Raw genomic sequence first — 12,933 nt, 5'->3', positions numbered from 1 at the left:
CCCAAGCCATAAGACTGCTGAACAATTAATAAATGGCCATGCGGACTATTTACATTGACCCCCCGCACTTTACCCCTACCTACATGTACAAATGACCTTGACTAACCTGTAACCCCGCACATTGACTCGGTACCGGTACCGCCTGTATATAGCCTCGTTATTGTAATTTTATTGTGTTACTTTTTAGGTTAGTTTTTACTTTAGTTTATTTAGTAAATATTTTCTTAAATCTATTTCTTGTACTGCATCGTTGGTTAGGGGCTCATAAGTAAGCATCGTCTAAACCTGTTGTATTTGGGCATGTTACAAATCAAATTTGATGTCCCTATCATCAGGATTACATAAAAAACGTTAACATAAAAAACGTGAAATACTTGTGTCAAGGGTATTACCAGGATATGTGCTCTTATGTAGTGGGCACTGACTATCCCAAGAGCACTGATAAGGCCTCAATCTCTCACGACATCAACCAGAGTACCGTCTCTGTTAACGTGAAGAGTCTACAACAAAGTGAGTTCATAGTTTATTCATATACCAAAAAGATCACCTGCACTTTTAAATAAATTATATATTTTTTGCACCTGAACCTCTGACTCCATCTCAACTGTTGCTGCTCAACACCAACTAAATAGGCTGCCGGGTCATCCATCTTTATTAACATTATAAGTGATTTTATTTGATGTAACATCTAAAAATGTGCTAATAAAATACAAAGATCAATTGTAGAGCCTTAGAGCCTTATGTTACAACTAGTTGATAGATGTAATAGTGTTTATCTGCCACTGAGGGGGGCATAGACACTCAAACAGAAGCAGGAAGAGACTTAAAGACAGCTATAACTATTAGGAAGTTCAGTCATTCTCTTTGGTTCCTTGGTCCTTGACACACACATTGCACATTGGTAGCATGTAACATACAGAGACACATACCCAGAAATGGCTTCTCATCTCTCCCTCTCCATCCTCCTCCTCATCTTCTCCAGACACTCAGGTAAGGGTAACAAGTTCTTTAGGGGAAAAATTATGTGGCAAGTGGCAGCGTGATAGATACATACAGCTTGTCCCATGAATTAATTGTAAAATTGAGAATTATCTGATAACTTGAAAACAAACATTCTGGATAATGTAGAGAACCTTCAACTATTTATTGATCAACACTTTGATCAACACATCGAAGCGAACAAGAGCAGAACTTTCCTTGAGTGAAACTGAAGGGAAGCCACCATCTAAGCTTCCAAATGTAACAATGGAAGAAGAGGTTTTTATAACAATGGATTACAGCAATAATGGATTTACAGCATAAAATTATGGAAGAAATACGAGCTGAAAATAAGTTATTGAAAACCACCGTGGACTCCCTAAAAGCCACTACGGCAAGGATCATCAACTAGATCCAGCTGCGGGCTGATCTTTTCTTGAGTGGATGGTCAGGGGGCCGGAACATAATTACAAATAAATTATAAACTGCAAATTGACCACAAGAAGCCGAAACAGATGACTAAAACATAATCACTTCAAACCTTGCTTACATGTGTGTACATATATATCTCTATTATGCATGGTAATACTATTGAACAGATATCCAAAATTAAAAACACTTTGAGCTGATTTTCTGGTCTCTTTACAGTCTCTAAATACATTTTGTTCATAAAATTGGGGGGCAAAATCAACTGCGGGTCAAATTTGTCTCGTAGGCCACCAGTTGCGGAACACTGCACTACGGAGAAGCAATGGTATGTTAATAACACAATTTAAAAAAGAATTACTTAATCTGAAGTGTAGAAGTATGAAGACTAATATAGTAATACTGGCAATAAATGAGGATAAAAACGATTAGGCAACTGAGAAATAAGTCAAGGTTTTCATTAAACAATCTCAAGATGAAGGACGAACAGGTGGACACAAATTATTTTCAAAGGGCTCACAGTTTGCGTGGCACAGGGGAGGGAAGGCACCGTCCTACTGTCAGATATTAGCTTGGCTAACTCAATACAAAATGAATAGGCTAACTCACTTCAAAATTAAGATTGCCTTGCTACAACTGGGTAGGGAGCTGAAGAACACACCGTTCTCTATTAATGAGACATTTCCCCATGAAATAGTGGAGAGATGATGTGCCCTACCCACTCTCAAAAGGCTCCGAGCAGATACAATGCATTCGGAAAGTATTTTTCCACAATTTGTTACACTACAGTCTTATTCAAAAATGTATTAAATAAATACAAATCCTCATCAATCTACATACAATACCCCATAATGACAAAGTGAAAACAGGTTTTAAACATTTTTGTAAATGTATTGAAAACAAAAAACAGAAATGCCTTATTTACTTAAGTATTCAGACCGTTTGCTGTGAGACTCGACATTGGCTGTTTTACTGTGCTGTCCTGTTGGCCGATGTGAATCGTAACAAATAGAATTTAAGATAAAAGAATATTGACAGCTCTGTGGGGCTACAGTAGGATAGGATAAAGTTTTGATAGAGGAAGAGGGTTAATAACCTGTCTAGGTTCTCTACTGGAGTGGGACTATGTGATCCTATAACAATTGGTATCACTATCTTTTTAACACCATGTCAACAATAAATCTCAATCTCAAACATACAAAGGAAATATTCACCGGCAATTTGGGTTGGGTGTGTCAACGGGTTCTGTTAACTCTGCTAACGCACGGCTGGCTGGTTAACACTGCGTTAAATGTTACAGCCTTGTTCTAAAATGGATTAAATTCATTTTTTTCCTCATCAATATCCCATAATGACGAAGCAAAAACAGGTACTTAGAAAATGTTGCAAATGTGTTAAAAATTAAAAACAGAAATACCTTATTTACACAAGTATTCAGACCGTTCGCTATGAGACTGGAAATTGAGCTCAGGTACATTCTGTTTCCATTGATCATCCTTGATGTTACTACAACTTGATTGGGGCCCACCAGTGACCAGTTCAATTAATTAGACATGATTTGAAAAGGCACAACTTCTGACGGTGAAATATATTTCTGGCATAGGAAAAGAAACTCTCCAGGGGTGATGACATTAAATAATAACAATTTATTAAAACAGTCCAGTCCACCTAAAAAACTGGAGGCCTTTATACACTTCAGTGTTGTTATCCAAAATGCATAGCACATTGAATTAAAAAGGTGTTGTTGGATATTATTCAATCTGATCAGACAGGTTTTTTACATTGACGATACATTGGAGATTGTATAAGAACAGTACTCGAAACAATAGAACACAAAATATAGGAAGCTTTTAATGTATGACTAAAATTTATATTAACATGCCAGGACTATTTAAATGTTGGAGAATATGTTATACAATGGGTTAGAGTTATGTATAGTAACCTTAGGTGTAAAATAATAAATAATGGCTACTTCTCAAAAAGTATTAAGCTGTCAAGAGGACTAAAACAAGGTTGTCCACTGCTGGTGTATCTATTTATTATGGCCATCAAAATGTTAGCTATTAAAATCAGATCCAACAATAATATAGAGGGGCTAGTAATCCAGTGCTTAAAAACAAAGATGTCATTGTACGCTGATGACTCATGTTTCCTCTTAAATCTGCATTCTGGATCCCTGCACAGCCTCATAGAGAATATAGATCATTTTTCTAGCCTCTCTGGATTACAATGATAACTAAGCATTGGATTCCCCAAAAATAGTGCTTTTACATTACTGTGTAATTTACCAATAACATTGTCTGACTTGAAGTTGAGGTACTCAGTATTCATATCCCTAAAGAAATAAGTTAACTCCCTAAAACAAATTTCAATATAAAGTTAGAAAAAATAGACAAGATCTTGCTAGCATGGACAGGTAAATACCTGTATTTGTAGAACAATCACCCTGATTCATTATTTAGTCGTATCCCAGTTTATGGAGCTGCCTATGCTGAATAATTTGTTTTTCAAATTAAATGAGCAAAAAACATTTCACTATATTTGGAATGGCAAGCCATACAAATTTAAAATTTAAAATTAATATCAGTTTGGGGGAGCTAAAATTATTAAATGTTAAAGCAGTACACCTCTTACTAAAAGCATCAGTCATACAAAAGGTGTACTTAAAGCCGAACTTGTTATCAAGTAGATTAATAAGATTGTCTCACCCCTTGTTCAAAAATGTATTTTTACCCCTTATCCAGATTAAAAACTCTCATTATCAGTTAATTGAAAATTGAATTTTCAAAATATCACCCTTTCTAAAACAAGCCAAACAAAGCTTGCTGCAATTCCAGTTTCATCCTCCAGAAAATACAAATATTATGATTAACGTCAAACATGGTAAAAAAAAATATGTTAACATTATTTATGGAACACAATGTTTTATTTATCTTTATTAATGATATTATGAATAAGAAAGGTGGAGTTATGTCACAAGTGCAGTTAATAAAAATATATGGAAAAGTTGGCTCTATCCAAAATTACAACCAACTGATTGCAACAATACCACGAAAATGGAAGAGGCAAGTGGAAGGGGGAGAAATGGGGGATTCTGATTCCATAGAACACGGTTTATGAACTGATACACAAAACAATGCTGGATTACATTTTTTAAAATTACAATTATATACAATTATTTCCACCAACAAAATGTTATGTTAATGGCACATGCAACCATCTCAGCTCTGCAGATTTTGCTGCGAAGAGACAGAATCATTATGTCACTTATTCTGGTGTTGCCCCTATGTAGCTTTTTTATGGTCACACGTTCAGGAGTCGCTGAAAAATCATAACAGTTACCTGAAACTAACTCTACAGGTAGCACTGTTGGGAGATTTGGAAGGCCGTGGTCAATCAATCAACAATATAATAATACTCTTAGTTAAAATATTCATCATTAATTTACAATCTGTAGACACTAAGTGATTAGACAGGTATAGAATGTATGTGAAACATCAGAGCACAGTTGAAATATATATGGCACATATAAAAAATCAGAGGGTGATTTACATAGATTTTAATGATTCATTATTAAATGTAACCTTTATTTAACTAGGAAAGATTGTAAATAAGAATTTGTTCTTAATTAACTATGACGGCCTACCCGATAGGTGGGATGGACTGAGAGCAGTTTAGGGGTGGGATTAGAAGCCCATGATCTATAATAGTTCTTACTGAAAACACTATATATACAGTTGAAGTCTACATACACCGCAGCCAAATACATTTAAACTCAGTTTTTCACAATTCCTGACATTTTATCCTTGTAAAAATTCCCTGTCTTAGGTCAGTTAGGATCACCACTTTGTTTTAAGAATGTGAAATTTCAGAATAATAGCAGAGAGAATGATTTATTTAATCTTTTATTTATTTCATCACATTCCCAGTGGGTCAGACGTTTATATACACTCAATTAGTATTTGGTAGCATTGCTTTTAAATTGTTTAACTTGGGTCAAAAGTTTTGGCCCATTCCTCCTGACAGAACTGGTTTAACTGAGTCAGGTTTGTAGGCCTCCTTGCTCACACATGAATTCTGCCCACAAATTTTCTATAGGATTGAGGTCAGGGCTGTTGATGGCCACTCCAATAATTTGACTTGGTTGTCCTTAAGCCATTTTGCCACAACTTTGGATGTATGCTTTGGGTCATTGTCCATTTGGAAGACCCATTTTCAACCAAGTTTTAACTTCCTGACTGGTGTCTTGAGATGTTACTTCAATATATCCACATAATTTTCCTACCTCATGCCATCTATTTTGTTTAGTGCACCAGTCCCTCTGCAGCAAAGCACCCCCACAACATGATGCTGCCACCCAGTGCTTCACGGTTGGGATGGTGTTCTTCAGCTTGCAAGCCTCCCTCTTTTTGCTCCAAACATAACGATGGTCATTATGTCCAAACAATTCTATTTTTGTTTCATCGGACCAGAGGACATTTCTCCAAAAACTACGATCTTTGTCCCCATGTGCAGTTGCAAACCCTAGTCTGGCTTTTTTATGGCGGTTTTGAAACAGTGGCTTCTTCCTTGCTGAGCGGCCTTTCAGGTTATGTTGATATAGGACTTGTTTTACTGTGGATATAGATATTTTTGCATCTATTTCCTCAAGCATCTTCACAAGGTTCTGCTGTTGTTCTGGGATTGATTTGCACTTTTCGCACCAAAGTACGTTCATCTCTAGGAGACAGAACGCGTCTCCTTCCTGAGTGGTATGACTGCTGTCTCCATGGTGTTTATACTTGCGTACTATTGTTTGTACAGATGAACGTGGTACCTTCAGGCGTTTGGAAATTGCTCCCAATGATGAACCAGACTTGTGGAGGTCTCCAATTTTTTTTCTGAGGTCTTGGCTGATTTCTTTTGATTTTCCCATGATGTCAAGCAAAGAGGCACTGTGAAGGTAGGCCTTGAAATACATCCACAGGTCCACCTCCAATTGACTCAAATGATGTCAATTAACCTATCAGAAGCTTCTAAAGCCATGACATCATTTGCTGGAATATTCCAAGCTGTTTAAAGGCACAGTCAACTTAGTGTATGTAAACTTATGACCTACTGGAATTGTGATACAGTGAATTATAAGTGAAATAATCTGCCTGTAAACAATTGTTGTTAAAATGACTTGTGTCATGCACAAAGTAGATGTCCTAACCGACTTGCCAAAACTATAGTTTGTTACAAGAAATTTGTGGAGTCAATGAAAAATGAGTTTTAATGACTCCAACCTAAGTGTATGTAAACTTCCAACTGTCACGCCCTGACCTTAGTTATATTTGTTTTCTTTATTATTTTGGTTAGGTCAGGGTGCGACAAGGGGTGGTTTGTTGTGTTTTTATCCTATCTAGGGTTTTTAGTTTGTTTATGGGGTTGTTGACTAGTCTAGGTGTTTTGTATGTCTATGGTTATCTAGATTGGTTCTCAATTAGAGGCAGCTGTTTATCGTTGTCTCTGATTGGGAACCATATTTAGACAGCCATATTCCTTGAGTATTTTGTGGGTGATTGTCTATGTTTAGTTCCCTGTGTCAGCATTATTATATACCGTCACAGTGTTTTTGTAAGTTTAAGTTTCTTCATTTCATTAAAGATGTATTCTCATCACGCTGCGTCTTGGTCTCATCGCTATAACGGACGGGACACCAACTTCAACTGTAGGTTTAGAATGTGAAAGTAACGGGAAAAAGCTGCACAACAAGGTTATTTTTGGATAGGCCAACAACAACAACAACAACAAAATGTAACATGTTTCTATGAAGTGCTGAAGTTGCGGTCAGGTACTGGGACTGGACACATGCTGAAACTCTGAAGACAGGAACAGTAGCTTGTCTCATCAATAACACTTCCTGTATTATGTGTTCTAGATTACATATCATTTTCATGCTGTGAGAATTTGCTTGAATTCCAATCTAAGGTGTTTTCTGTTGTCTACAGGTGCTTATCGTGTGTCTGTGAAGACAGGAGGCTCCATCACCATCCCATGTCGCTATGATCTGAGATACAAAACACATGTGAAATACTTGTGTAAAGTACATTATTTTCAAAGATGCTTCCCTGGTGTACATTCTAAGAGCATAAATAAGGCCTCAATCTCTCATTACATCAAGCAAACCTTCACTGTGACCATGACTGATCTGAGGACAGAGGACTCTGGACGTTACCGCTGTGCTGTGGAGATCAATGGTGGATCAGATGTCATTATAAAAAGTTTCCACCTATCTGTCATTCCAGGTAAGATCCCTGCAACTCTTCCACATGATTACATGACTGGTGTTCTGGTTACATTTACTGGTATCACTATTGTATCACTATGAGGAATGTTGGTGTACGTCTACTTTCTGTTCTTTAACCATCATATCATCATTATGATATTTGGTCAGTTGTTACAAAAAACACTTGCTCACTCAGGACCTTTGGTGTCTGTACCTCTGTTCAGGTACTCCAGAACTCTATGTGGACCAACAGGAGGTGACAGGAGTTGGAGGGAGTGTCATTGTAAATTGTTACTGTAGTGTCACTGTAAATATTAAGTGGTGCAGGATTGGTGGCAGTGTCTCCTGTATGGATGGGAATTCTGGGACTATAAGTGAAACATCAGTGACCCTACAGCAGACCACTGATTCCACCAGAAGAAATGTCTTAACGGTGACTAAGGGTGGACTGAAGCCGGAGAACACTGGCTGGTACAGGTGTGAAGTGGGAGACCTTATAATGCCTGTTCACATCACTGTCAGACAACAAACTACCACACAACGTACCACCACTGTGACCAGTGAGTAGAGAACAATCAGATACTGTAGAATTAAGTATTAACCTGGTTTATCCTGGCTTGTCATCTGAAACAAATTGGATTGCAACCTGATTTAAAACTTTTTGATGTACTTATTGGTGCTAACACTAAGTTAAAATCCACATATTGGGGTAAATTAAATAAGCTGAACAAGGTCATAGCTTGGCCACTGTTACAGTTCAGTCTACCCTGTCTCTCTGGTACACCAGTCATCATGACATTGTTGTTTTTACCTCACAGCAACCCAAGCCCCAACCACTGAACAATCCTCTTTCTCTCCAACTGCTGAGCCTGTTCAGACTGACAACACAGTCCAAGGACCTGAGGGGGGCAAGGAGAAGGTCACCATGAGGTAATTATCACTCATTCAGCTGTATTTAACACTTACTCTTCCAAATTGATGACAATAGAAATATGCAGAAAGTTATTAACATTTTCTGTTTTTCACACTAGAATTTAGGGCACATAAGGCCAAGATTGTTATAGGCATATACCACTTCCTCCCACCTCTGTGGTTTGTAGAAGTAGCAGCCTTCTATTCTTGTATGGCCAAGTTTCTCACACAAAAGGTGTGAAGAGCTGAACAAATGTTTCCATTTTGTCATAGCAGGAGAAATATATATTTAAAAAATCTGTTTTAATGACTGTACAATAAACACAGTATTACTATCAGTTCTATAGATCTAAATGTCCTACTGATTCCTCTGGGCATGTTGGTGGTATCTGGTGTTCTAGTCACATGGAAGATGTGGAAGTATAGTAAGTATTCATTCTATAATAACTGTAATGAAAAAGTAATGTTTGATTTTGGAGATAATTTCAGGCGACAAATCTTTTCCTTGATGACAACTGTTAGCCTATGTTATAAACAGTGAATCTTGACATATGAGGAGACTAAAAAGTATAACTCTTCTATGGTGAATTTATTCAGTATTGTTCTAGTGTATCTCATAGGTCTCTAATAATGTATATTTCTTTATTCCAGAGGACAATAAGGCCATGGACCAGACAACAAACACCTCAGTGGTAGGCTACACATGTTCCTCACATCTGTCTCAAGGCCTTGTGGGTAACCCACTGTCTGTGAAAAATGCAGGACATGGCCATGGACAGGACATGAACATCAGATGGACTTAAATCACAAATTAGTTCTTCATGTCCATTGTAACTGTACAATCTATAACCGTTAACTCTATATTTACAGTCAAAAATACCAAGAACTGTAGAGACGGTGTGATTTGAGTTTCGCAAAGTAGATTGCAGTGTTGAGCTAATAATCTGATCTATAGCGAGCAGCAGTTAGCGAGCAGCTAAGGTGTTGTGATTTCCTGTTTGGCTTTGCAGACACAGTAGGCCTAAGTTGCTTCACTGTGCTGTTCCTATATAACCTGACTGATACTGTGCTGTTCCTATATAACCTGACTGATACTGTGCTGTTCCTATTTAACCTGACTGATACTGTGCTGTTTGAGAGAAAGAAAGGTCATATCTCAATGTTGTTAAAACAAATACATGCTTTATATTGTGGATTATGTAAATGTACAAAGGTATCTCATACATGTAGACTGATACGTTTTTATCATCAACCCCCTTTGTTTTTACCATCAACTGTCAGGACCCATTTCATGCTGATGATGATGTGACATACAGCACTGTTGTCCCCAAGAGGAGGAACCAGCTAAATCTACAGACCAAGGTAAGGCTGCAATTCTGATCATAGACTGTTCTCTCTACCTCCGCATGGCAAGCGGTACCAGAGCACCAAGTCTCGGACCAAAAGGCTTCTCAAAAGCTTTCATTCCCAAGCCATAAGACTCCTGAACAGGTAATCAAATGGCTACCTGGACTATCTGCATTGTGTTTGTGTCCCCCCCCCAAACCCCTCTTTTACGCTGCTGTTACTCTGTTTATCATATATGCACAGCCACTTTAACCATATCTACATGTACATACTACCTCAATCAGAACCACTAACTGGGGCCTTTTTATATAGCCTCGCTACTGTTATTTTTCACTGTCTATTTACTGTTTTATTTCTTTACCAATGTCTTAATTATCTATTCACCTAATACCTTTTTTTTAACTTATAAATTGCAGTGTTGGTTATAGCCTGTAAGTAAGCATCTCACTAAGGTCTGCACCTGTTGTATTCGGCGCACGTGACAAATAAACTGATTTGATGTTAATAAACTGAACAAGATTATAAATGCCTTATTTGCAGTTCATATAAGAAAATCAGTCAATTTAAATAAATAAATTGACCCTAATCTATAGATTTCACATGACTGGGAATTCAGAGATACTTAAAGAAAAGGTAGGGGTGTGGATCAGAAAACCAGTCAGTATCTGGTATGACCACCCTTTTCCTCTTGCAGCGCTACATCTCCTTCAGAGTTGATCAGACTGTTGATTGTGGAATGATGTCCCACAAGTAACTTAATATTGGTGGGAAATAGAACTCTCTGTTGTACAGCATCCCAAACTAGCTCAATGCGTGACATGTCTGAGTATACAGGCCATGGAAAATCTAGGACATTTTTAGCCTCTAGGAAATGTGTACAGATCCTTGCGACATGGGGTTGTGCATTAACATGAGGTGATGGATGAATGGCATGACAATGGGACTCAGGATCGCGTCGTATCTCTGTACATTCAAATTGCCATCGATAAAATGCAATTGCGTTTGATGTCCGTAGCATAAACCCACCGCCACCATGGGGCACTCTGTTCACAACTTTGACATCAGCAAATCGCACGCCGCAATGCACATGGTCTGCGGTTGTGAGGCCGGTTGAACGCCCTGCCAAATTATTTAAAACATAATTGGACGTGGCTTATAGTAGAGAAATGAACATTCAAGTATATGGCAAGAGCTCTGGTGGACATTCCTGCAGTCGGCATGCCAATTGCATGCTCCCTCAAAATATGAGATCTGTGGCGTTGTGACACAACTGCACATTTTAGAGGAACCTTTTATTATTCCCAGCACAATGTGCACTGAACTTTTTGTTCATAAGAAACATTTCTGGGATCTTTTTATATTAGCTCATGAAACATGGGACCAACACTTTAAATGTTACAATTTAATCTCCACTGAAGAAAAATATAAATGCATCTGTCTTGTACTGTCAGCTATGTGGCAGACCGGTGGGGTTATCGATGAAGTCACATATCAGGTTTATTGTCCAATAAGGGGAATATCAGGAAACAAACAAGTCTGACATAAATAGCACCACCCACCTGCCCATAGGAGGAAGATACATGGAACTGTTTATAATTGTGATGGTCCCTGGGATGAAACGCCTCCTGAAGCCTGCAGTGAGATATTTAATAGTCATATCTCTGACCTGATGGGAGAAGATCAAAGCAGTGGTGGAGTTGGTGGTCTGGACTGGAGATCATGTGGTGGGTTTTATGCTGGATAGCTCCTTCATTAAGGAACCGTTTTGGAGTGTAGAGTCCAATCAGTTTAGATGCCGTGTCGTGGATCCTTAATAGTTTATTGTGGTGTGAGCATGTGGTAGCAGACACGTTGCTGGGACGTCTTATTTCAGTGGTGTGTTGCTCAAAGGTGAGCTTGTGGTCTAATGTAATTCTGAAGTATTTAAATGAAGGAACCATTTCAACAGCCTCTCTGAGGACAGGGCCACAGGTGGGTTTTTTGGGTATTTATTTTGTTTAGGAGAGATTGAGATGACTTAAGGGTTTTGTGGTCCATGCTTTGTCAATCATTGGTGTATAGGTTTTATACACTGAAAATGTGTTATGCAGTAAACAGTGTTAATGTCTTAATGTATCTCATCCCCATTTCAGCTATTCTGCAACAAATGGTTAGTGTTTCCAAGCTGTAGCCTACACTCCATCACATTGTCCTTCACCTCTCTGCCTGTGTCCCTCCTCTCTTCTAGGGACAACCATATGTGGTCTACAGCTCACTAGTCCTACACCCCACAGGTCAGTGTTGATTTATCTTCTCATTTACCTACACGGATGATGCCAATCTCTTAATAAAGAAACAAACAGACAAGACCATACATCACTCTTTAGTAACACTTTTTAACCTCGTCATACAGAGACTGACTACATTGTTATCATTATTTCTATAACATGCCTGTATTGTACAACAAACTACTTTCTGTCCAGAGGGCAGCAACACAGCAGTGACTGACTGAGTGAAGATCTTGGTCCCAAAGAGCCCTTATCCTGGAAGGACAGACCACTCCCCTTCCTGTGTCACAACATGAGTCATGACCATCTATCTGCCTCCAATATGCTACTGCCCACACCTCCTAACCCACCTGTCTCCTTGTGTCCATAATCTACTGAAGACAGTCTACTGTGCTCGTTTTGATGAGCCCTTTTCAATGCCCTTTTCCCTTGTAACTGATCATGATCAAATGTGTATATTAAATGTACAAAATAAATAGCTGTTGCTGAATGCAAAATGGATTGAAGTTCGTATTGGTATGTTAAAAGTAGGCTTGAACAAGTCCATAAAATGTAATAGTTTCTATTTGTTGTTGTATCTAATTTTATTTCACCTTTATTTAACCAAGTAGGTCAGTTAACAAGTTCTCATTTACAACTGCGACCTGGCCAAGATAAAGCATAGCAGTGCGACAACAGATTTACACATAAACAAACGTACAGTCAATAACTCTAAGGAAAAGAAAAATAGAAAGTTCTCTGTAGAGTGTGTGC

The 12,933-nt window shown here is 38.1% G+C and overlaps 1 protein-coding gene across 2 annotated transcripts; it reads left to right on the top strand.

Annotated features, from left to right (window-relative positions):
- The first annotated feature begins 259 nt into the window (after positions 1–259).
- LOC112220012 lies at positions 260–12,686 on the top strand. Of its 2 annotated transcripts, none has more exons than XM_024381551.2 (9): positions 260–990; positions 7,377–7,673; positions 7,879–8,214; positions 8,473–8,584; positions 8,906–8,991; positions 9,218–9,258; positions 9,848–9,928; positions 12,141–12,186; positions 12,376–12,686. In XM_024381551.2, the coding sequence occupies exons 1-9, from the start codon at positions 936–938 to the stop codon at positions 12,402–12,404; spliced, it is 1,083 nt and encodes a 360-aa protein (XP_024237319.1). In that variant the 5' UTR covers positions 260–935; the 3' UTR covers positions 12,405–12,686. The 2 variants fall into 2 exon arrangements, with proteins under 2 accessions (XP_024237319.1, XP_024237318.1); XM_024381550.2 differs by lacking the exon at positions 260–990 and adding an exon at positions 6,948–7,096.
- Positions 12,687–12,933: the final 247 nt, after the last annotated feature.

The sequence above is a fragment of the Oncorhynchus tshawytscha genome, linkage group LG20, assembly GCF_018296145.1.
Source record: "Oncorhynchus tshawytscha isolate Ot180627B linkage group LG20, Otsh_v2.0, whole genome shotgun sequence".
NCBI classification, from domain to species: Eukaryota; Metazoa; Chordata; class Actinopteri; order Salmoniformes; family Salmonidae; genus Oncorhynchus; species Oncorhynchus tshawytscha.
Note: the sequence above shows the minus strand (reverse complement) of the source record. Positions and strands in the feature narration are given on the sequence as shown.

Excerpts from the sequence above, each read along its gene's own strand:
- LOC112220012 (XM_024381550.2), top strand. The coding sequence starts at position 7,033 with ATGTATTCTCATCACGCTGCGTCTTGGTCTCATCGCTATAACGGACGG. Across the intron at positions 8,585-8,905 it reads AAGGAGAAGGTCACCATGAG|TTCTATAGATCTAAATGTCC; the intron begins GTAATTATCACT and ends TATTACTATCAG. Across the intron at positions 8,992-9,217 it reads ATGGAAGATGTGGAAGTATA|AGGACAATAAGGCCATGGAC; the intron begins GTAAGTATTCAT and ends TCTTTATTCCAG.